General features: G+C 45.2%; 1 protein-coding gene across 3 annotated transcripts in view; it reads left to right on the plus strand.

Annotated features, from left to right (window-relative positions):
- Nucleotides 1-26,050, plus strand: part of PBX1 (PBX homeobox 1) — a 280,125-nt gene that overhangs the window by 248,748 nt on the left and 5,327 nt on the right. For all 3 annotated transcript variants that reach the window (XM_032422112.1, XM_032422114.1, XM_032422113.1), the window contains one exon: nucleotides 1,023-1,112. In XM_032422112.1, the coding sequence (XP_032278003.1) occupies nucleotides 1,023-1,112 (90 nt within the window). The remainder of the gene's footprint in view (nucleotides 1-1,022; nucleotides 1,113-26,050) is intronic.

The following is a 26,050-nucleotide window of genomic DNA, read 5'->3' on the forward strand; positions in this document are numbered from 1 at the left end:
TCTTTCTTCACTGAAGGGAAAGGGAGGAGGAGTTCAGTCCGTTGTCTGACGTTGCAGGTCTCCCTCTTGTTTGTGGGTTTCCCACACTCCATATTTGCCAAATAAGGAGGTAATTGATGAGTAGGCAAATACCTTTGTATCTCCTATTTTCGTTTCAAGCTTTAAAAACACCTGGCCAGGTTGACTAAACTCATCTTCTCAATCATCCTTGAGGTCAAGGGACTTGGGTTTCTGGTCAAGAGTCAGAGCCCATGTTGGGAAGCGAAGTCAGTTCGTGTGGTGTAAACCCTTGGTGCCCATTAGTGAACAGCCTGCCTTTACTACATCTCAGGAAGCCAGCCTACTGTCTCAGCACAGAGCCTGCCGTGAGAGGGTCAAGTCGAATGCTCTGGGTCAGATGGCTAAGGAAGTTCTGAGCCCCATTCGCCCAGTCTCCCACCCTGCATGTGCAGCAGGAAGCACCTCACGCCTGGAAGAAACCACCTGGCCAGTGATTCAGGAAACACGGCCTGGGGACAAGTATGAGGAGCCGTGGTCAATCTGGTCGAGCGACCACACAGCTAGCCATCACCTGAGTCCTCACAAGGACAGTGTTAGTCACATACTGCTCTCTCTGGGAGACGGCTGCCCAAGCCCCCTCCAGACAGAGCCTGGACTTGCATAGGGTGAAGTGATGTAGGGTGATCTCTCCGGGGGGGGAGCTCCTTCACTCTGTCCCCTCTCACTGCCCCCTGCCCTCCAGCCCCCGCCGTCTCCTGCAGCGCTGTGGGTTAGTTTCAGTGGTGGGCATCCCAGGTGCCTTTGACCGTGTTCCTGTCTCACTGACTGAACTCAGAAAGGAAAACGGATTTGGCAGCTAGAGAAGCCGGCCTCCTCCCAGCGGCCCCCTCCCGGGAAGGATACCTCGGCCAGGACTGTGTCAGTCCGGCACGCCCACGCGGTAGCTTGCGTGATGATGCTCTGCCTCCCTCCCCCTGCATCTCCCTGACTAATCTCCTCTCTGTTGTTGTTCATCTGTTTAGGTGGATACCCTTCGCCATGTTATCAGCCAGACAGGAGGATACAGTGACGGACTCGCAGCCAGTCAGATGTACAGTCCGCAGGGCATCAGTGTAAGAAAACAAGGCTCCCCCACCCCCTTTGTTTTTATTCTCTCATAACCAATTATTTCAAAGCCGTAGGGCTCGGAATGCCACTTAGTAGGACTTCTCTTAGCTTTACCGTCCCCTAGTTTCTCGTTTCCGTATCGGCCATGCCATCGGCGGCGTTCTCCCTGCAAGCAAGTGACGACGGGCAGGCTGCACGCGGGCAGCTGGCGTCGAGGGCTGTCACACCCAATCAGTGTCCACCCGGCACCTGCGGCCACTCGCGTGCAGCTGAGAGGCGCCTGCTGAACAGGTGACACAACAGCGGTCGGAAATGTCACCACGAGCCAGGGCCCGGGGACCCCGGGCAGGAAAACCGGTAGCCCAGATCCACTGCATCCAGGTCTGTGGTCCGAAAAAGCACCTTTCTCCAGTCTGGCTAAGGACGGAAACCAGAAAGAAATTAACGCCAAGGCTGGGGACGTGGAAGGGACGGGGAGGGGCGCCGGGACCCTCTCCTCGTTCTTGGGCGCGCTGGCGGCTTCTGACTAGCATGAAAATTCATAGCGACAAGCTGTGTCGCACAGAGTGAAATCGATCAGACAGACACAAGGGGAACCGAATGTAGATTTGGGACAGCAATCCAACTTGATTTCTCAGATCAATCGTCCGCTATCTCAGCAGCGGTGACAGCAAGTGAGGGCAAGAGGCAGCCTGGAAAAGGAGGCTGTTCTTTACATCAGGGGTCATTTCCTGGGCTTTTAGAGGTCGCAGGAGGCTCCAGTAGAACCATTGGCTCAGAACTATAGAAGAAAACTGCGGTTGATTGATGGTGATGATTTTGTTGTGCTTGTTTGTTTCTGGTGTTATGATTCAAATGAATTGGGGATGGGATGAAGGAAAGGCAGGCATGACGTGTTAATGTCATCCTAGTCTATACTAATTGAGGTAGTGTGTGCAGTGGGGGAGGTGAGGGCTCCTTCGACCCTGCGTTGGTCAAATCAGACACGACTCAGGCGAGACTGGAAGGAATCAACAGAATACCAACAGGTTCATCACGAGGACTGGTTGCAAGAATTAGGAATTCTTAGCCCATAAATGAGAAGCTGTGGGTGGTATATAGTAGTTTTAGACATGCTATTTGTGAGAAAGATTGGATTCGTCATGAGTGATCTAAGCGGGGCAAGGATAGGAGCACTAAGTAGAAGATTCAGAGAAACACCTCTCACTTCGACCTTTGATGAGCCTTTCTCCCAGTCAGAGTCGTCCAGAGAAGGGTTGGCTGCCTCTGGAAGTCAAGAATTCCGCGTCATCAGAGCGTTCAAACATGGCGTAGCTAGCTACTCAGTCAGGATGTCAGAGAAGAGTCAAGTACCAGGTCCTGAGTGTCTTGGTGACTTTTTAAGGCCCCGGCCAATTAGGAGCGCTTTATTTTCTACCTTTTTTAGGCAGAATCTCCTCTGAATTTGTATGATATTTATCAAGTCCTTGTCTGGCAGGAGATGGAGGAGGTCAAAGCTAACCCTGTTGAATGTACTCTGGGCAATCCTGTCACTTTTCCAGAAAGGATTTTCCAGAGCAGAGGCATTCTTCTCTTCTTGTGCTTATGCTAATTATAATTACCATGTTAATGGCTGGCTTGCTGGAAGCCCGCTTAGAAAAACACAAGATACTGTGGTGGAGAAGTATGTTCTTAAAAACGGACCCCAGATGAATGAGGTTGCTCTGTGCTTGTCGGGGGGGGGGGGGGGGGGGGGGTGGGGTGCGGCGGGCAGTTTAAGCACATATGCATTTGTGCGTTTTCTGAGACATTTTGAGATACATCTTCTATCTCAAAAGATTTTTCCAGAAAAAGCTTTGCTCTGTATAAGTGGAAGACAAGAGGAAAGTACCAGAGTGTGGGGAGGAGAATATGAGCTGCAGAAAGTCTATGCGAGTAGGCAGGAAATGGGCTCACAGTTCTGCTCTGTGGCATCCTCGCTTCCTAATTGGATAGTGCAGAAGAGGGTGGCGCTCAGACTCTGCGGGGGTCAACACTGACCCCTGACGCTATCAGGTGGGCTGGGAATCATTTCTGGAAGATTGTAACCAGACGTGTGCAGACAGTTACGTCTGATTACATAAGCTCACCACAGAAACTGGGCTTGAAAATGCCACTCTAAAGAATCTCTCATTGTGTGTTCATTTCTTTTCCGCTGGGAACTGTGTTTATTTTATTTCTGGGTCTTTAATAAGCAGGGTAAATGATTCGAAGGCTGATCGTGATATGATATGTTCCTTGGGTGTCCATTTTAAATTTTTAAATTGTGCCACCTGCAGGAGATGAAGCTTTTTAGAGCGAGCTGTGTTTTTAGACAGTGGTGTTCAACGCGGCCGTGTGTGTATGTGCGGAGCCGGGCTCTGGCTTCCAGGAGAAGAAAGAGAGGGGGAAGGAGGGAGATGACAAGAGACAAGGGCAGGAATGAAGGGTTCGAGCCAAGAAATAAAAATAAACAATTCATAAACCCAAGGCAGCAATGGAATTCCCAGCTGGACTCTGGATTGTGTTTCACTCGGTGGAGGACATTTTCTGGGCAGCCTTTATCTGCTCCCCTGGCTGGGTTTTCATAGCACCCATATCTTATCCAACCAGTGTCTATTTTAAATCCCATGAAGTTCAGACCACTTCCTCGCCTTTCACTGAGCCCACGTGGTGAAGGTGTGGAAGGTTGGGAGGAGCTGGGAGACTCTGGGCCTGGTCGGTCCCGTGTGTCCGTGGGCAGGCATTATACCTCTCTTCCATAAAATGGGGCCAGTAATTCCCACGCTTTATTAATACCCCAAGGGCTGCTTTAGGAAAAATGAGAAAATAAGTAGGAAAGGGCTTGGCAAAGCAGAAATGGTTCTACATGAATGCAGGATGAAATGTTACAAGCGATAACTTTCTAATTTGACCTTTTTTTCTCCTCTTGTGTGAGCAGTTTTCACAGTAGGCAGTTCCTAGTGAGGATTGGTTAGGACACGGTTGTCACTTTTTTCTCTTCTGATGGAAAGATACGCTTTGGACAAGGATGTAGAGTTGTGCAAGTCTTAAACACCTCCTTCGTTAGCGGCGGCAAGCATGAAATTATACATCCGTAAGTCCTTTGTGCTCTCAGATGACAATGGGCAGAGTACTTTGCAGGTTAGAGTGGGTCTGAGTAATGGAGGGAGGTTATTGCACTTCCCTGTCAATCAGACAGGCTTAGATCACTCAGCTCTCACGTTTATTCTCCTCTTTCGTTTCTCACTACCACTGTCCTAGTTCTAGAATAGTTCATCGGCTTGGCCATTGTGATCATTTTCTCATTACTGTTACTGACTTCAGTGTCTCCTTTCTCCTGCACACACCCTCTGAATTCGGCCATTCCTTGCCCAGAAATCACCAGCACCTGTCTGTTGCCTACCTAAGCAAGATCAGACCCCAAGTCTGACACTCAGAGTCTCCCGCACCCTGGTCCTGATCTGCCTGCCCTTCTACCTCACCCCCCTGACATCCAGGCAAAATGTCGGTGCTGGGCAACATGGTCAGTTCATCTGTACCTGGTTGCGCACATCCCCCTTACATTTGCACCTGGCTGCCATCTACGTAAATGTCCTTCATTCCTGTGCCACCTTCCCCATGCCTCCCCACTCTCAAAATCATACTTTCGCTCCAACAGCCAGTTCCTCCTGGCTGCCCAGGTTATCCTCCTAAGCCCTTCTTCCCTGCTTCTCTCTGCTTTATCACACATTCTCTTGTATTACAGATACGTGAACAGACAGACTTAATTGGTCTTAGTGTCCTCCACTCCCGTATATTTCCTAAATATTTCCTAAATGCCTGCATTAGTTGCTCAGAACATGTTGACTGATGAATACATTAGGTAGGAGAAGACAAGTTGCCACTGAATTTAGAAAGTGTATTTATTTAGTAACCAATAGCCACATCTTACATAGTAGTAAAGATCTGGAAATGATTTTTATTTTAAATGCTTTAGTAACCCACAAATACATCGTGTTTCTGATTCAAAAAGTTTCTTGTCTTCCTTTTTATAAAAGATTTTATTTATGTATTTATGAGAGAGAGAGAGAGAGTGGGGGGGGGGAGGGAGAGAGAGAATCCCGTAGAGACTCCCCGCTGAGCACAAAGCCCGACATGGGGCTCGATCCCATGACCTCAAGATCATGATCTGAGCCAAAACCAAGAATGGGATGCTCAACTGACTGAGTCACCCAGGTGCCCCAAGTCTTCCTTTTTATAAAAAGTTTCTAAACTTTTTGGCCAGTGCAGATTCTCTGAGAATCCGATTCACATCAGCATTAGATACATAAAGCTCTGTAGTGGTGATATTGCCAAGAGGATGATCCCTTTGAATTCTGCAGAACTCCTCTTGTCCTAAAAGAATCCCTGTGTCAACACCTGTTTGTGGGATACCGTCCATGTAGCCATATAACATTGTCTCCACCAGATGTGGGACTGGAACCTCCACGGACAAACTTGTGGGAGGTAGAGGCAACTAGAAACTGGGAAACTTAAATCCTTCCTGTGCCTTTTCTTTTGATAAAGTCCCGTCAACACTGTATTTTTGCTTCATCTGTGAAATTTACCAGAGAAGCAAGCTGTAAATTCCCTTTCAGCTGGATAGTTCTAGAGTGGATATCTAGAGTTCTAGATCTAGAGATCTACAAGTACAATCTTTGGTTCTCACTGTCAGCTCCAGGGACACCAGACTCAATCATAGACTGCGCTCCCTAGAGAACTCTTTTGAGAGACTTAGCCTCTGGCCTTCCTTCTAGCCTACACCATTGCTTCCCCTCCCATTGTATCTTGAGGTCCTAAATGGGCAGGAGGAAGAGCTTTCCTTACACCAACCTTTCCCGTTGAATTCTCAGAGATAGGTGGTAGCAGAAAGCATTATTCTTCAGGGGCAAAGCACTTTATTTTTAATTATTTTCAAATGTGAGTTGAGGGAGTGCGTTCACTCCAGCCAATCTTAAACATAAATAGAAACCCCTGTAAGATGTTTCTTATTCAAGAGTTTTAGTGAAGATGGAAATAAAGTGTTAGTGTTCTCTCTGAAAAGGCAGAGTGCCATTAACGTCAGTTTATGACAGAGGCATCTCGTCTGTGTTGCTCTGTGATAATTATAGGAGCAGAAAAATAGAGATGAAACTTTTAGCTTTGTAAACCATAGCATACGTAGTTTTGTTTTGGTTTGCTTTTCTCCTGTGTTAAGCAAAGGGGGGGAAAAGGACGTTTATTAAGAAAATAAATAACCTGTAAATCATTAGGACAAAAATAGCATCCTGTTGAGGTGAACACATTGCAGGTGCTTGGATATCAGAAGGGTTACTTGGTAATACTTGGCCACGTGCCATCATTTTAATTTTTTCTTAACTACTTCTGAGAGAACTCCTTCCACTTAAAGTATATATTAATAAGATGTTGCCACATGTGGAATTGTAGGACTGGGAAGTTAGAGTGATAATTAAAATTCATATGCAAATCTTTAAAAACTCATTTTAATTATATGAAGTTTTAATTCTTCTGTTAGTGGAATTCAAAATTTGAAGGTATGAAAATATATCCAGATATGCTCCCCAGTTAGCTTCCTTCAGGTGCCTCCCAATGCCGCAGCTGGGGACTTGTGAACAGCCCTCTGTAGGGGTAGAGGGAGTGATGAGAATTGACAGGTCTGAACATGGTGAACTAATATCTGGAGGGTTTGAAGGTGGCAGCAATGGTGTAGATGGACTCCTGCCTTCAGAAGCTTCCAACCTAGCTTGCCTTTATGGCAGAGTCAAAAGAAAATGGAGGAAGCCCCTTTAGCTCCTTACTTGATGAGGCTTTTAAAACTTAATACCATACCAACTCAGCATTTGAGAACTGAAAAACATTTTGAGCCCACAATAGTTGGAGAAGCAAAAAAATCTCAATATTGTAATTTCATATGTAATCCATTGTTTCTCCCCAGCAGCCAGGTGAAAGCCCTTCAAGGTACAGAAAACAAATGAGGCCACATCATCCAATGGCATCTTGATACACTCATGCATTCATGTGTTCATGTATTCATCCATCCACCTGTCGATCCATCCATTCAATAAATAAGCCATCCATAGTATTTTTGACCTTGGGGAGGAAGGCAACGTCCTCTTATATCTAGGTCAGGTTGGGGAAAGCCTGGACCTGAGATGATGTAAAATCCTGATGCCAATCATGATTTTACAGCACATGTTTTAGTTTTCAATCTCATTCGGTGCTTTGCGATCAGGTTTCCTATTCTTGAAGACTCGAACAGGGGAGCCAATCAACTCTGAAGTTTAGGAGGGAATCTGGAAGTGAGTTACACAGCAGAAGAGAGGAATTCAAGACCAACCAGCAGTAGTTGGAGAAATCTACCTTCCTCCCACCACAAAAAGCCATACCGTGGGCTTACAAGAATATATATCCCTTTGTGGAGACTTCTTATCCTTTTGTAGAAGTAGTCACAAAGAATTTGGTTGATCTTAAACCTAGTGATGCGATCACTCCAGACGTGATCACATTCACAGTGCGTGTACATACGCATATTCCGTTTCTGCTTTTTGCCCGTGTGACTGTGGACAAATCACTTTCCCTTAATAGGACTCCGTTTCCTGCTGGCCTCGTCCAGGATCATATTCTGCTTATGAAACATGGTGTTTTCCCATTTCTAGGAAACAACAGGAAGGGTAATAATTCAAAGCTATAAATTAAAGAGAAATTTATGTTCTTAAAAAGAGTCCCATCTGTGAGATGACAATTGTACATCGTGCTGTTTTCACTGGTATTGGTACTTTATAGCACCCTGCCCAGTTGGGCCCAGATTTGGCCCTGCAGCCATGCTCTCCTTGGGCGAGGATCTGGTCAGATGTTCCAGACTCAAGTCGGTGCCGCCTTCTGCTCTATAAAGAAAAATTTCACAACCTGAAAGGGGCAGTTTGTTTTTGTAGTTGCTCCTGAAAGTGGTACGGCCCCTCTAGACCTCAGTAAATATTAAGCTAATGAAATCGGCTGAATTTAATTGTGGGAAACGTTGGCATCGATTTCTGCTGATGGCTTCTTGCCTTCTGGGAAGGAGTTCCATGTTCTTAGCTTGTTTTCAGATAACATGTTAGACCTCTGTCTTAGAAAATCCAGTTGTTATTTTTAAATTTGGCACTTTTTAAAAAACAATCTCTACTTACCTCTGGCTCTATTTGAGTTTGGGGAAATTCTTTTCCGTATCTCTAAATGCAAAGTGTTTCTATTCTCCAGTTTGATGGAGAAATAAGGCAGAAGGTGGGACCGATTTGAGTCTGGAACAGCTGACCAGATAAGTAAATAAATGAGTAAATGCTTTATTATACAAATGTTTATTGATGACCTTCTAATATCTATCATGGGCCACACGGATGTCAATAAGACATGGTTTTGGCACTCGGTAGAGTCACAGAATGCTAGCAAGCCTGGGAGTTAGCTCATTCCGTCCCTGCTTCTCCGAAACAGAAGGTCTATACCACCCAATATAGCCAAATTAATACTATTTTAAAGAATTTTGGGAATGGCCATTGTGAGAGGAATTTACATATATAATCCTATTCCTATCAACTAAAAATATGAGTGGCCTAGAAACATGGATTGACATTTGCCATTCTTTTAGAGATTTTACAAGTAACTGTGCCAAAAACTAGTCTTTCCTTGTAGAAGCATGCTGTCCAAAAGAACTTTTTACACTGATGGAAATGTTCTATTTTAGTGCTGGCCAATAAGTTAACCATTAGCCCCACATGGCTGTTGAGCACTTGAAATGTGACTAGTGTGACTGAAAAACCAAATTTGTAATTGTATCTAATTTGAATTAATTGAAATTTTAAGAGCCACACATGGCGAGTCGCTGCCATGTTGTACAATGCCGTTCTAGATTCCCCGCCAAGCCACATAGGGGCCACCAAACGTGGGACGATCATATTGACACTGTGACCACGCTGTGAAAACAGAGCAAACTTCCTAACACAGACCACAGAGAAACATGCTTTCTGCCTAAATCAGCCTTTCCTAAAGTAAATAGAACTCTTTATTAAAAATTAACCGTGTACAAGAAGTTAACTGAGATTAGCATAATCAAATGCTTTAAATCATGAAAGACTATGGGGGAAGGTTTAAGATATAAATATATAAATGCCACATTTATTGTGGTTCTATTTGCAGTAATTGTCAACTCTGTCAGCCATCCATTCATCTAACCTAATAATTTTCAAGCCGAAGCCAGACATGTCTTTGACCTCATCTTGCACCCTTTCTTTACATCTAAAAACCGTTTGGAGCTTATAGGAGGTCCCATCTCCGTTTCAGATTTCCCAGGTGCCCAGGGCCTTTGCTGGTGGCCACTGCTTAGCTGTTCCCTCCCCCCTGACCTGCTAGCCTGTTCAGAGCGTGGCCGCAGACCAGCCACATCGGCAACACCGGGGAGCTTGTGAGCAGTGCAAACTCTCAAGCCCCACCAAGACTGTTAAATCAGATACTGTGCTTTAAGCAGATCCCCCAGTGATTTCTAAGCACATTCGGTTTGAGAAGCTTCGCTCTAGCAAGAAGCACATTTGAATGCTGCTTAGGGCTTACCTAAGAGAAGGAATTACGTTGTGTTGTTTTGGTTTGTTTTTGCAAGAAGGATACTACCTCTAAAAAATTTTTTCCAACATTTTATTTTAAAGTTTTTCCAACATACAGAAGAGTTGGGAGAATTTCACAGTGAAACCACTATGCCTACCTCCTACGTTCTGGCATCCATATTTCATCCTACGTCTACCCATATCTATGTCCTTCTATCCATTGCTGAGCCAGCTTACTTTTCTGATGCATTCCAAAGTAAATTGTAGAAGTAAATTGATAGCAGTACAGGTTTGCCTGACTAAACATGCTGGCATGGGTGTCATTGACTAGTGTTCAGTATTTGTTTACAGTTTTCTTTCTCTTCCAAAGTAAAATTTTATGCAATTAAGCATACAGATGGTTAAGTGTACATTCTCTTGAGTTTTGACCAATGTAATGCACTTGTGAAAAGTTTACTATCCTTCACCTTCTTGTGTCTACCCCTTTCTCGTAGTTTACAAAAATAAAAACAAAGGAAAAAGAAGGACAGAGCACAAAGTTGTCCACAAAGTAATCTGTCCTTTTCTAGGCAGTCGGATGTCCCCCCCCCCCCCCCTGCCCCCCACCGCCACTCACCCCCTCACTCGATCTGAGAGCCAAAAAAGTCCATTGCATATCGAATCAGATGCTTTATTCTACACTTGTCTTTGGTTCTGACTTGATATAACTGCTTTTAAAGGGACTTATGTTCCCTTTGCCATAATAAGGACTTTTGAAATACATAAAAATAGACACTAATGATATTTGAAAATTATAGTGGATTTCCTCACTTCGAAGATACTACATCTCCCCCTCTTCCATCTTCTGTCTTTTTCTCCCTTTTCTTCTCTAGTCCCCTTTAGTTTAAAGTCCAGTTCTGAAGCTTCTCCCCCAGATTATATAAACCTATTATTTTTCAAAGCCACACACCAGTCCAAAATTGTACTTTGTTCCTCCTTAGAGAAGTGATCTGTCGTGGGAGTGTGCAACCCCATCTTCGGCCAACCCCGAGACTAAGGGGATAATCAAAGAGGGTGAGGTTCTAAGGAGAGAAGCACCAGGCCCCTCTCCTGCCAGAGCTGGGATTCATAGAGAGACCCACTGTCACTACTGAATCCTCTGTGCCCTTTTCGAGAGGTAAGAGAGCAAAGGCACAGCCAACTCGATGTGTAAAGTTCTGAGGCAAACCTGAGCTTCTACCAATACCCACACTAAGAACACTAACTTGTACATTTAGTGTATATCCTAATACAGTCCAGTGTGTTTTTTTAATCTTTTTTTTTTTTTTAAAGATTTTATTTATTTATTTGACAGAGAGAGACATAGCGAGAGCAGGAACACAAGCAGGGGGAGTGGGAGAGGGAGAAGCAGGCTTCCCGCGGAGCAGGGAGCCCGATGTGGGACTTGATCCCAGGACCCTGGAATCATGACCTGAGCCGAAGGCAGATGCTTAACGACTGAGCCACCCAGGCGCCCAGTTTTTTTTTTTTTTAATCTTTTTTGTAAGATTTATTTATTTGAGAGAGATAGAGAAAGAGAGGCGTGAGCAGGGGGAGGGACAGAGGGAGAGAGAGAATCTCTAGCAGACTCCCTGCTGAGTGCGGAGTCCTATGTGGGGCTTGATCTCACAGCTATGAGATCATGACCTGAGCCAAAATCAAGAGTCGGACACTTAACCGGGACTGAGCCACCCAGGCTCCCCTAGTCCAGTGTTTTTGTTAACACTCTCTTCTCCGTTTTATGGTTGAGAAAACAGAGACTCAGAAATTAAGTAGTTTACTCAAGATCAAATAGCCAGAAAGGGATAGAGCCAGGATGTGGACCCAGCCAAGTCTGACTCCAAAGCCTCTGTTTTTCCCTTTGTCCAGAGGGAGCCTTGAACCTCTATTTCTTACGTTAAGTAAAGGGATTTGGTAAGAACCTTACACCAAGAGAATCCGTTATGTTTCCTGATAATAAATATTTTAGAGCCTGGCTGATAGGGAAAAGAACTGTGAGAACTCACTTATGACTATTACATTATGTATCCTTTTGGGGTGGCATATAGAATGCTTAAGACCAGTGGGTTCTCTTCTCAAAATTAAATCTAAAAATTATATAGAAAGCCCTTCCCTGGATACAGCCTACACCACATCACTGTTGGGTCCTGTTTGGTTAACCACCTTATCCAAGGACCCAGTGATCATATGAGAGAGGGCAGAAATTTTAGATCCGGTGTCCCCTCGTGGAGAAATTTGGTGGTTCATTAAGATACACAGTAAGACTGTCTGAGGAATCTATGTGTGAAGTCAAGAGAAATCCTTTTTTTTTTTAATTTGGGGACAGAAAAATGGAAGAAGAGGAAAATTTTGCTTATTAACTTAATAGCTTACCCATGTTAAATAATGGTTTTAGGGGGAAGGTTAGCATTGAAGAAACCAGGGTTTCAACCACAGAAGTCACAGTTTCTCCCAGACCAACAGAAGGGACCACCTCACTTTGCTGGGTAGGACTTCTACTGAGACAGTCCCTCCTCTTTGTTGACACTGAACACTTGGCATTTTTAATCCATTAAAAGACTAAATGTAATGGGACACCTGGGTGACTCAGTAGATTAAGCGATCTACTCTTGGTTTCGGCTCAGGTTGTGATCTCACCATTGTGAGGCTCTTCGCTCAACATGGAGTCTACGTCAGATTCTCTCTCCTTCTCCCTCCAGCCCACACTCTCTCTCTCTCTCAAATAAATAAATAAAATCTTTTAAAAAATAAATAAAAGACTAAATGTAACAAAATTCAAGGATAATATAATATGAATAAAATTTTAAAAATTAAATATAAGGGCGCCTGGGTGGCTCAGATGGTTAAGCGTCCGCCTTCGGCTCAGGTCATGATCTCAGGGTCCTGGGATCGAGTCCCGCATCGGGCTCCCTGCTCCTTGGGAGCCTGCTTCTCCCTCTGCCTCTCTCTCTCTGTCTCTAATGAATAAATAAATACAATCTTTAAAAAAAAAAAAAAATTAAATATAAAAAAAGAGTGACACATATTAAATATAAAAGAGCGAGGAAATGTGTCAACTGTAGTTCCATGATAAACATTTAGATAAAAAGAGCTGGGAAAGAAGAGAATTGGAATCAGGAAGAAAGAGTATACTAATGAACTACGAGGGAGCAGACAGGAGGATAAGAATGGCAGGAGGATGAGGAAATTGCGTGTTAAGCGGCAAAGTGAAGGTTAAAAGCAATTAGGACACACAATTACTAAAGAGAACACTAAAAGCATAAAATAAGCTAGGGTGAGTGGTTAAAATAAATAACATCAGCTAAGAACATACTTACAAAGATTATAAAACAGATCAAGTAGTAATAAAATAAGGAAGTGGTATAAAGCAGTAAATTAAAGAACAATTAAAACACGGTAAGGATAGAAAATTAACAGGCTAAAATGACATTTAATAATTGTATTAATAACTAACACTGACTTCTCATGTGCTAGGCACTTTATTTGCATTATCTTATTTAAATCAAGTTTATTAAAACAATCAGGACATTTTTTAAAATGTCCCCCCCAAAAAAAAAAAAATTCAGAGGGGGGTAAAACACCAGACATCAGGACAGTAACAGCAACAATAAAATTAAAGGTGAGCAAAACAGACCTGCAAGTATCCATCGGCATTCCTTGTCTACTGTGATGATTTTTGCTATTGAAGATCACCAAGTACCTAGCCTGGTGCTTCACATCTAGACCATGGGTTCTGGAAGCTTCTGGTGCTATAAATGTCGGTTCTCTCTGCATCTTGTCCTACTGAGCTTGGCCTTTCCTAGAGGCAATTCCTGGTGATTAAAATTAAAATTCTCAAGCAATAGAATCCATAGCCCAGAACCTATGGCAGTGGGCAAGCATCTCATAATCCCACTCCATTTATAAGATGTAGCACAGGATTATCTTCTCCTAGAAGTACTTCCTAGTCCTGCAGACTGCACCTACATAGTACTTAGCACGCTGGGTTGGAATAGGAGTCCTTTGCTGCTTGTTTTCTTTACCTTCTTTCTAGGCCCCCTGGTTTCTAAACAGAAGAGCCCCTAGTTTTGTATCCCAACCTTCAGTTCAGGCCTGGTACATAGTAGGTGCTTAATGTCTGCTTTTTGCACTAAGCCTACTTGAATCTGTAGTCAAGAGCTTTCTCTTTTCTTTGCTTTCCTTTTATTTTTTGCTTATTTATTTTTAAACCAGCAAGCAGACCTGGCTGGATTTTCTGCCTGCCTGGAACCCCTGCAAACATAAGCATTTTTGTGTTTCTGTTGTCCAGAAAGGCTCTCCCATAAAACAATGGATTTTTTTTCTTCTTTTTCTTTCCATTTATCACAACCTGGTACGTGTCCTTTACCTCCAACTTCTCTCTCTCTCTTAACCTACAGTCTTCACCAACTCACGCCCTAAGTCTTTTATGGGTAGATATTAAATGACCAGAGATCTCTGCCCTTCCTTGTCTTTCCCATACTCTTTTCTGGAGAAGAGGTCGTCTCTGTGACCTTGAGCTTGATCCAGAGTTCATTCACTCACTCATTCACTCGTTCAATCAGCAGACATTTTCTTGGAATCTGTTATTACCCAGTTACTGCATTGGTCATTAGGGCAGGGAAAATAAAAAGGAGATTCTCAAGCAACTCTGCATCTCATCTAAGTTGTTTGCGTGTTTTGCCTTCTTTGACCTTGTTTTTTTGCGGCAGGGGAAAAACAACTGATTAACATTCTTCGCAGGTAGTTATATTTTGAAGAGAGTTTTGAAATCATTTGCTTTCTCTTCCCTAGGCGAGAGTCCCAGTTGCCTCCGTCTAAGAAAGACCTCAGACCTGTATTTGACCATTGATTGCCTTGGTTTGTTTTCCAATGAGCCCTGGAGGTTGGCCAAGGCCTTTCAAACACACAAGACAAAGACCTAAATCAGATGTGGACTTTCCCGCATACGCTTTGTCTAATTTCTACATTTACTTCTTATTTTCTGATTACAAATTAATATTTAACATAGAAAATGTGGAGAATGCAGGGAAATCAAACAGAAGGAAGTTACTGATAACTTTTTGCTTTCCGGCCTTCTAGCATTCTGTGTGTTTTGTGTGGGCGTAGAAGAGCTATGATCATATCGAACATATCATTTTGTCACCTACTTATTTTACTAAAAATATATTATGAATATTTTCCATATCATTAAACATTCTTCTCAAACATAACTTTAATAACTGCACAGAAGCGTGGTATAGGGAAAGTCCATAATTTACTTAATCAACCTCTGCGGTGCAATGCTTAAGCTGTTTCTTGTTTTTTGGTTTTTTTTTTTTTTTTTACTATCATTAAAAACACCGTGGTAAACATCATAGTACAGAAAACTCAGCATATATTTTCTGTTATTTCCTTGAATAAATTCCTAGAAATGGAATTGTCAGATCAAAGGATGTGAATTAGACTAAGGCTTTTGCGTGTAGGGCAGACAAATCTTCTGGAAACTTGTATGAACACAGGGTTGCCACCAGCAGTTCACAATCTTAGTTTTTAAATCTTTGTCAATTATCAAACTATAAAATGGCCTCTTGTTTTTATTTTAATTTAATTTGTATCTTTTTGATTACTAGTGAATTGAACATTTTTCATATGTTTGCCAGCCTTCTATACGTATTCTTGAAATGTTCATCTTTTCTGTTGATTTTTTAAGAACTTTTATACAGTAAGGTTATTATTCCATCCTGCACTTTGCCAACATGTAGACAATGCAGAGAAAACTCTGATTTCTCATTGGAAGGGGTTCCTGTGGAAAAAGGTCTCATTCTGTCTGTTCCTGTAGAAAATTCTTCAGCATGAAAGGTGGATTTTTTTATCCTAGGAAAACTAAAGGCAGATATATAATACTGGTGTTGATCTTTAAAAAGAAAATTAACCCTGCAATCTGAATTCACTTAACATTTTCTGTATTTCTAGTCTATGAAAAAACTCAGGGCTAGAAAACAGAACGTAAGAGTTTTCTTGGAAAACGTTAGAGATACATTAATCAATCAAAAATGTCCTTGACAATTTACCCTGTGCCGGAATTTAGGAGTTGCCAAGTACGTCCTTGGCTAGTTTGTAGCCAGGATGAAGAAAGCAGGTGACGTACATGAACAAGCTTTCTTAGGACCGTAGGTCTAGAAAATGGTCTTCTGAGTGACGTGATGTTTTCTGGTAGTTTGGCTGCTGTATCAGCCTCCTGGTATCTTCTTTGGCCACCTGTGAGGGAGCACATTCTTCTGGGCTGCAGAATTTTGGCACCTCGTGGGCACCGTCCCCCTCCGCCCTTCTCGCTCCATAGCAGAACATGAACAGAAAAGCCAGGTCAGACTCCCGAACCCACAGCACCATTGGAAGATCCCCCACTGCAGAGGTTTCTGGGACAATGTGAAAGGAAAACAAATGAAAACTTTAAAAAACCAACCCACTCTGACACCTGGTTAAGAATCCCAGAACAAGATAAACCATTCCCCAGCCTCCACAAAAGATCTCTGGGATGGTGGCACCTGAATTCTAAATTCTCAAGTCCATGGATAGTTTTCAAGCTCTTACTCTCATTTTGTCGTTAAATGGAATTCTCAAAACAACAATATCCTCCCCTAAATAAATTAGTGCCCCATTCTAGCATATTCCCCCTCAGCAGTCTCCGTCTGCATTCCCCCCGCAACTTCCCACCACATCCCCCCCCGCCCCCCCTTCTGTTAGCTGTAATGACCCTGCAAACACTAAATGGCATTTGAGTGCATTAAGCAGCAAACTCTCTGGTGACATAGCAATTATGACTCTGAAATAGATTTGGTGCGTCACGGAAGATAAGGGTTTTGAAAGTTTCTGTTGTGATTATAGCCTGTAACTCCCACAAATAATAGGCTTCAAAATAAGAGGCTGCCAGTGGAGTCTTTGTGGCTTTGTCTCAGTGATGGCACGTAAATTGCTATTAATGTCCTAAGTGTACTTGAATATGCCAGTCTTTGGGATGTAGAGTTGGCTCAGTGTCTCTCTTTACGCGGCATGTCATTGTTGGTCTGATAATCTGGGGTAATTGCTGTCTCTTGGATGGTCAGAAAAGTGTAAGGGGCTTTAGCTTCCTGTGTGATGGTAAATAGCCTCAAGGTCTCCACCACACGTTTCATCTGTGTGTGTGCGTGTGTGTGTGTGTGTGTTCTGTGTATAGCTACCGTTCATCGTTAAGGTGTATATACAATCTCTGTGTGTGCCCTGAGTAAATAATAGCCTTTCAAAAAAGCCAAAGCAAAATCAGAGATTATAAAAATAAAATGAAGAATTTGGGGCTGTGTAGAATCAGCCAATCGGATAATTTATACTGAGAGTTAAAAAAAAAAAAAATACCCTTTGCTTGAATTATCCAGATTTAGCCATATGCGTAAATACATTTTTCTGTTGTCTTATACATCTACTCTTTTCGAGTTTACGCAACATCTGTGTGTCTGTGCATGTGTGTGCGTGTTGGTCTACGCATTCTTTAGGTGCTGTATTTTCTAAATGCATATGAGTTCTATGTAAATATGATAAAGTCTGTGGAAATTTTGCCTGTTTATGAACGCTGTGTATGGATGTGTGTAAGTGTGTATGTGTTTTGGTTTATGCAGGTCTGAGTGTAGAGGATGTTTATTCAGATATAAATACTTTTCTGCACTAAGGCACTATTATTTAGCTAAATCAGGCTGAGCTTATTTTTCTTTGACTCTGCAAAGTTAAATAAAACAAATTTTAAGTTTTAACTTCCTGATGCACATTTCACCTAAGGACTCCATAAATCTGTGGGACATGGAAACATTATGTGTAACTGTCCAACTTGTACTTTTAACAGAAATAAGAAAACAACCCAGCCATAAGCCTAGAAATGCACACTACTTCATATCCTGTGCAAGCCATGAAAGGTTCTACCAAACCGTCCTGTGTATCCGAAGAGCCTTACATGGCAGTATTCATTCTGGGCTTTAATCACAGATGAATTAGAAAGGATGACGCTAAGGAGGTGCCAGAGAAGATCTTGATCTCAGAGTTGACCTACGTGTGTACTTCCGTTGTGTGGTGCTGGGCACAGGCAGGGTGGCAGCGTGCCCTGACGATACGGCCCTTGATGGTCTTGTGGTTGGGTGTTGACTGTCACCCGTTGGACAGCAGCTTGAGTGCGTGCCAGATGAGGTCGAGACAGTGACTGGTCAGAGAGAGTTCATATTCATACCAAGTGGATGAATGCCCAATTCACTGTATAGATCTTAGAGCAGGACTCTGCATTTCCAGTTACGATAACTTAGTATCAACTAGCAAGATGGCACCATGCATGGTGGTGTCTCAGAAGTATAACCCCAGGGGAGTTCGTCTTGTCCAAAACCAAGTTTGGTGAGGTGAATTGAGGCTTAGGAGTGGGAGATACTAGAATCCCCTAAAAGACTTTTCTGAGGCCAGTCCTGTGGTTCATAGGTTCTATCATCTTCCTAAACAGCACAAAGATTCCCTGAAGGTGAACTGCAACCATGAGTCCCCTGCCTTCAGCCCTGAGCCGTGCTCTGCATGTGGTGCCCACATGGTCACACAGCCTGACCTTTTGAAACTTGAAATGTCCAAAAGCAGTGGCACACACGGGGACTGAGTCCAGCAAATTCTAGTTCCTGAGTCCCAGTTTCCTCACCTGAGAAGTAGGACTAGGAGCTCCCACTGGGTTTATATACCATTATATACTCATCGACCAAAGTCAGAGACTTACTAGCATAGTCCCTGCCCAGTGGTGCAGTTAGGATGGGCGCCGGCCACCAGATGGCCATGTCCTCCTGGGCCAGGGCACCAGGGGAGGCTTTCGAAGCATTCGTCTCTCTATGCGTTCAGCTCAAGTACTTCACTGAGCGGCCCTCTATGACATGTGAGCCTTGTCCTCCGTTGGTCTGTGGCTGAATGATTTATCATCTCATTGAGAGTCCACATGAAAGCCCTTCACGTGGCCTGAAGCCTTGGCGCCATTGAGCCCTGTCACCCTCCGACCCCATCTTGCTGCCCTGGCTACTCTTCTCCTCCTTCCTCCCATTGCTTCTGGCCTTCTTGGAGCTCCTTGGAGCCTTTAGAAAGGATTCGCCTTCTGCCCAGGGGGCTCCTTACCCCACTGTTTACTTATCTATTTTCGGGTCACCTCTAGGCTGACTTTCCAGAAGCCCAACCACAGTGAGGTCCCCATCGTACTCCCCTAGCCCTTACTACCATCTAGAATCTACATTTGTCCTTTTGATGATTTATCAAATGTCTTGTTTCCCACAAGGCAGGAAGCTCCAGGAGAGAGCAGACGTCAGATCAAAAAAAAAAAAAAAGGTGTCTTATCTACCACAAGGTAGACACTGGATACTTATTTGTGGAATTCCGAATTAAATGATGACAGTGAGTAAGACCTGGTGCTCACATAGATATTTAAATAAATAAGTAAACAAATAAATAAATGCATGCTGTACCTGGTTAAATGTCAGCATGAAGTGTCACAAAGTCTGGGGTCCCGGCATGTAGGGAAGTGGGTGATGGTGTGTCTTGAAGAAGGAAGGAGGTGACTCTCAGGCCGGGCCATGGACAATGACGTGGATTTCTGGAGACCAGAGGAGAGGGACAGGCAAAGGCACAGAGCCTCTCGCTGGACTTCGCTCTAGGGTAAGACGGAATCTCACTTGGGCAGTGGGAAATCTATTATTTCTTGGCAGCAGCTTGCCCTGCTGAAGCCTTGGCTGGCCAGGGTATCCGTCCTCTACCAGGAGTGACTGCTTCACTGCCGGTTTTTCTTCACATACAGACCTTCGGAGCAAAATCTCAGCGCTCAGGGGGCTGTGGCGGAGCCAGGCTAGGAAGGGATGTGGTGGTGGGACTTGGCTGCAAGGTCACCAGGGACTGACCTAGTGGCAGGTGGCAATCAGGGAGGACGCCCACAACAGTCAGGGGACCCTGGAAACAGGGATTCTGGAGCCAGCAGCCCGGGACAGACTGAAGGGAAATGTGGCCGGTAGCAGCGGGCGAGCTGAGGTTCCAGAGCAGGATTCACACCGCAAGAGCAAGTCACTCTCGCAGTGTCAGCGGACCCGTAAGAAAGAGCAGCAAATGACGCAGAAGCAGGCGTGGACTCGGGAGAGGTAGGCTTGGCGCAGCCAAGGCGCCCCTGTACGAAGATACAGGAGCAAACGGTCAGAGCGGGACACGCAGCAACATTGATTCTGAGTTGCCTATGGTACCAGAGGAAGCCAGAATAAAATATTTTAGGGGTTGAGTGTAGACGTTAATCCCAAATAGAGTTGTGCACATCTAGCCAATGAAAACACTGCACGTGACCGACTTACACTAGTGTGAAAGTTCCTTGTTGTTTATCTAAAGTTCGGGGGGTGTCTTAGGTTTTATCTGGCAACCCCAATCCCAGATTGCAAGGTAGAAGCTGCATCTGCATGTGGGTGTCAGCCTCGGAGAGGGGCAAGATGGGGCCAGTCCCCACGGCCACGCAGGGACGGCGTCTGCTGCATGCATGTCTGTGATTCCACTGAGGAGGCGACCGGGAGGCCGTTCCGGATGCAGGGGCTGATGATATCTTCCTCCTCCCTGTGGCCCAGGGAGAACGCTCCTTACTGAGATGGTGTGCGGAGCCGCGGAGCTGCGACAGGCAGGATGCAGTGTTTTTTCAACTGTTTTTGTAAAGGAACAGAACAGTGTAAATATTCATCGTCCTTCCTTACTTGGGTTAAGCTCTGAAGTACCAGATCTCCTTGATGCCCGCTTAGGAGAGTTCACTCCCTAGCTGTAGAAGTTACCCTGAACCTTGGCTCTGCCTCTCTTCAGGGCTTGAGTATTTTCTAGGTGTACACGGCTCTTCACACATAGACTGAACTTGTGGAGGTCACGGGTCTGAAACCGTGGATCTCTCCAGACCCACAATGGAGCACGACTGTTGTACTGCCACTGAATATTTATTTACTTCTTTGTATGTGCCCCCAAGAGATATTTATTAAAATCTGTGCTGCCTCAGGCGCTGTGGTAGGCACTTTGGAAACAAAGATAAGTCCCACAGCCCTGCTGTCATGGTCTGGTAGGTGAGCCAGGCACACAAAGGAACAAATGCAATATGGCGGCACGGATGCATACAGAGAACATGGAGGGGGGTGGGGGGGCGGGAGCAGGGGGGGGTGGGAGGAAGAGACATTGTCAGGGGCAGATAGGGGCACAAGGATAATACTTCACCTCAGTCTTGAAAACCAGCCAAGGTGTGAGTGGCACAAAATTGGATGAGTGGAGTCTTTAAGGAGAAAGAAGCAGGCAGGAAATGACTGCTCTGTTAGAGGAATTTCTTAGTAGCCTGATGTGGCTCAAGTATTAAACATGAGCGTTGGGTTGGGGAGTGAGCAAAATCAAGGACATTGTGGGCCTGACGAGAACATTGAACCTTATCTTGAGGCGGGTGCAAAGCCGTTGAAGGTGAAAGAGGGAGATCAGAATAACATTTTGGAAGGATGGTTCTGGTGGCAGCTAGAGACAGGGCTGGAGATTGTCGGCCTGGGCATGCGCCTGCTTACCACTGTGAAACCTCCCAGGGGGATTTTGAATTTTTTGTCCTGAGGGGACTTTCCAACAGCATCGTTTTGCCCCTGAGCATCTTTTGGTAAACACTCGCTGTATAATGTTGAAAGTATGTGCATATCAGGAAAACCTAGTTCTTCCATCTTCCTGGAAAAGTGGTGGATCTAGGATGCGACCGCACTGGGTGAGCTGACGGCTCCCCCGATCAGTACTGGGTGTGCGTGTGTGTGTGTGTGTGTGCGTGCGCGCGCCTGGCGAGGGAGAGTGGGTGCATGCATGTTTCTTTGTGCTTCTTCCCGGCCGGCCCCACCAAGGCCTGGAGCACGTACGCGTCCTCACCCGCGCTAAGGCAGCTCTGATAATGGCATCTGGCCCGTATGCAGATCTAGCTCTACTCGGTGCTGACATCAGCCAGTTTGTGGCACCTCAGCGCATTTCTGGGTTGCAAATGAGAGTTTCTTAGTGCCAGGCTCGCTTGGGCTGTCACATCAGGTGATGAATTCTCTGCATCAACTTTGTGCTGCTAAGGGAAGCTCAGAGGGAGAGCAGGAAGGAGCGGAGGATGGGACCGGCGGCTCTCAGCCCAGCAACCGCCACACCACTGCGTCCTCCGTGGCGAGGGAGAGGCGGGTGGCCCCTGTTCGCGCTCAGGAAGGTGGCCGAGGAGAGAGAAGTCAGGGCTTCAGGTGCGGTTCCCGGTTCTCGTGTTTGGTCAGGAGAAGCCATGTGGCTGCCCCCATCCACCAGTGCTCCATCCCTGGCGTCACAGGGCTCGCTGTGCCTCCTCCACCAGGAAGCCGTGCCTTGCCCGTTAGAGGTGGTCCCAGCAACGTTGGGTGTACATCAGTTAGGTGCCAAATTCATTCGGGTAGGATGTACATCGTTGTTTTCATTCTGAGATACTTTGTTCTCAGATACCTTTCTTGGATTTGTGTTGGGAAGTCCAGGTTTTCTTATCTGGGAAACCGGCTGCATGTTATCCTAATTTTATATTCTGTTAGCCGCCTCCTCCCTGACGTCCCAGGAAGAGCCTGCCGCCGGCTTAGGCTTCCTCTGGTAGAATTAAATGTGAGATCAGGTCTCGCTTCCAGCATCTGCAGGCCACAGAATTACCTGTAGGACTAGGTGCAAATGTAAACGCTCTTCCATTAGGGATGTTTGTGGAGATAATAGGGACACACGTGGTTTTGCAGAATTCACCTTCCCACCCCTGTAAGGCCTCCTGGGCGTTTCCAGTGTCAGCATCTTGGAGTGAGCATGTCTGTTATAACGGGGACTTTGCATCAGAGAGTGAAGGCAGAAGTTGGGGTGCGGAAGAAAAATAAAAACGAGTCTTATTTGCCACCCCTACGCGGTTGCTAATGAGACCATCCCCTACGCTCCCTGCTCCCACCTGAGAGATAAATAAACAGACAAAGGCGGAGTTTCCCACTTAATATGCACCCGCAGGCAGGAAGAGGGAAGGAATAGCTCCCCAGGGTTAAGGCCAGTAAGCGAGGTCAGCCGTTTCCCAAGACGCAGCAGCCTCCCAACGGCTTACGTTAAAGCCAGCACCGTAGAGCTGAAGTGGCCAGAGTGATGTACGGGAAACCCGGTTCTGTGGGGCGTGCTCGCAGTTTCCAGTCGTGAGGTGTGAGCAGCAAGGAAGGGGCAGCAGACCTTGGCCAGGGTCTAAAGTGCCTCCAGAGAAAGGGATCCTTCAGCCGGTGCCAGTGTTGGGCATGCGTGTTCCAGAAAGGGCTGGTTGTCCTCTGACTTGAAATCCGGAGGCCACAGTGTCCTGAATGTGGCAAGAAGCAGGGGCTCGTTGCTGGGGTATCCTGGGGGGAGGATGAGCAGCCCTCTCAGTGTTCCTGGCTCTGGGGGGGGCAGGCAGGGGTTATGGGAGTATGGGATTTCAGTGTTAACAAGGGGTGGGGTGGGGTCCTGGGCACGCTGGGACGGTTGGTCACCCAATCTGTTGGCGGGGGGGCGGGGTAGAGTGGGACTGGAAAAAAAGGCAGCCAAAGAGATTGATTTTGTTTTTTTTTTTTTATTTTATTATGTTATGTTAGTCACCATACGTTATTTGTTTTTAGTAGAAGTTTTTCTGTATTCTCCTTCACCAGGCCAACTAGCATAATTAAAATGCCAGTTTTGATATCAGCTTGAACTAATTCCTGTCTCTGCCATCTGTGAGTTCCCTGTACCCTGTGGCATCGTGTGCACTGGTCTGAGAAGACAAAACTTTCTCAGATGTCTCCTGTTTGAGTTATTTCATCTCAGACACGAGTCAAAAGGAGTCTCCCGGAAACTTCTGGTCCGTGTAGAATGCCTTGCTGGGTCCCTCCTAATGAGACGCCACAGGGCTCATTTTCTTGACTAATGGCTTTATTTTGGGGCACCACTTATTGTTATTTTAATGAAATTGGAGCATGGCTAAATAATGGTAATAGTGGTGCCTTACGAGCAAGGTCGGGAAACTCCTCTGTGGTGCGTCCCATGCCTCGGACGCCGACTGCCTCCCTGATCTTCCGCATCTCCTTGTCTCCCACCGGGTCGATCCTAAGATACGTGAGTTTTTTCCTCTTGTACCAGCACTTTACTCTCCACATCATGACACTCAAGGAACCTCTGTCAGGTTTTCCTAAAAACCTCTACCACTCAACAAACACACACACACACCCACATAACTGGCTATTTACTTACTGACTCATCTGTCCCAAAGAAAATCCCGTCATGTCGCTTATCTTTTCTGATTACAAAAGATAAGCTCATACAATATTTTTGAATAGAATATTTGCAATTATATATGCGATATAATATTTGGACAAGAGAAAAAGCATGAAACACACAATGTACGACACCCATAATCCTACCAACTCAAAGACTAACAACAGCTGTTAGCATTCTGATACCTGTCTGTCCTCAATCGGGATTTTCTTTGGGGTAAAATAAATATAATGGCTCTTCCCCATCTGCCTAAAATGGCACCAGAATACATGTTCTTGGTTGGGAAAGGAAACTAAGCGCCTGTCACCCCTGTGATCAGCCTGCATTAGGACACGGAATTAATTCTGTTCTTGATTCTGATCATACTACAGAGTCATGGCCCCAGAAAGATAGCAAAGAAAGAATTCCCATTTCCCCCTCATTGGTCCCCTTCTGATCCCTCACCAACAGCAGGAGAAATGTGCTGGGCAGGGAGAGGGGGCAGAAGGAGCTACCTGACTACCTCAGGAGATGGAGCGTTGGAATTTTGAGCAATTATTCATGGGTCCCCGATTGAGGTGGAATGCCCTTGGCATTGCCCAGGATGACCCTTTGTGCTCTTGGTATCCAGACCTGCTCTTTAGTGAGGTGTGGGGGAAAAAATCTATCCTCATGCAGAGGTAACTGGTTAAGAGCTGCTATGAATTCAGCGCCTGGCTTTCCTGCGGAAATTAGAGCATCATTTGGGTGAGCCAGTGGGGAAAAAAAAAAAGCCAAGTGGATGAGAAGGGCAGAGAAAAAGGAGCCCAGATTCAGAGGTTCAGAAGCCTGTGTGTCTCAGTCATAAGCCAGAAGTCTGCTTTTCTCTCTCGCAGTTGTTCATGAAACATGAACACAGGTTTGCCAGCACTTAGGTGTCAAGCATGCTCCTCAGTAGCATGGCTTATGCTAGAGTACAAGCTGTGGTCCCTCCGAGATGGCAATAATAGTACCTGCCCCCTGCACCCCAAGTGTTTCAGGGAATAAAATGAGTGGAGAGTACAGTAGAAAATAATTTACCAGGAATGCCTAAGACCTGCTCTGTTCAACATGAACACTTTCAGAGGTGAGGTATATTAACTTCAAAGGAACACAGCAATTAGGGGAAAAAAGGCATTTTAGCACACTTCTGTTTCGATGCTTTCAAATACATAAACAATCATGAATTATGTTTCATGAGTTAACCACTCCCAACAAATCATTCTTCAACTATTTTAATGTTGGGATATTTTTGGCCAGGAGTGTTCATTAAAACAGATCCTTTTAGAACAGTCCCATTGTTTGGATGCTTCTGGGTTCAGAATCTTAGAAAAATGGTCTATAAACGTAAATCATACTTACAGCTTCCTAGCTCACCACCTCTCTAGATATATTTATGCAGACCAGTCCTTAGTCCACATCTGTTTCACCTGTTTGATTCACCTGAATCACCCTCTGTACTTTTCAAGGCTCACCTCAAAGAGTACCTCTTCCCTGATGCTCCACCAAGATGGGATATTGCCTTCATCTGAACTGTCATAACAGTGGGGCTGTACCATTATCAGGCCCTGCCTTGAATTATAGTTCATTCATATGCATGTCTTATCCCCCTCCTTGAGGACATGAGCTGTCTCTCACTCATCGTTATATACCCAGGAGCAAGTAGTACAGAACCTTGCACAGAACAGGTGCCTGGAATCCCGTAACATACGGAACATGCAGGGAAAGGCCTTAGAAGACATTTGGATAACCTTTTTATTTTTCTGAAGGGGAACCCAAGGCCAAAGAGGGGGAAGTGCTTCACCAGAGTCAACAGCTAGTCCTTGCCAGACTCAGAACTGGAACTTGGGTTCCCTTGACCTGTCACTCCACGAGAGCCCACACAGTGATCATCTGAAGGCTTGGACTGACTCAAAGTATCTTTGAGAAGTGGGAGGTATTCACCTTGTGTCCAAAGGCTCAGTGGGAGGACCCATACTCATCTGAGGGTGGAGGGTGTATTATCAACCACAAGATCAGCTGCCCCGCTGAGGAGTGTCCCCATGTGCCAGGCACTG

Source organism: Phoca vitulina, unplaced genomic scaffold (assembly GCF_004348235.1).
Source record: "Phoca vitulina isolate PV1807 unplaced genomic scaffold, GSC_HSeal_1.0 scaffold26, whole genome shotgun sequence".
Taxonomy (NCBI): Eukaryota; Metazoa; Chordata; class Mammalia; order Carnivora; family Phocidae; genus Phoca; species Phoca vitulina.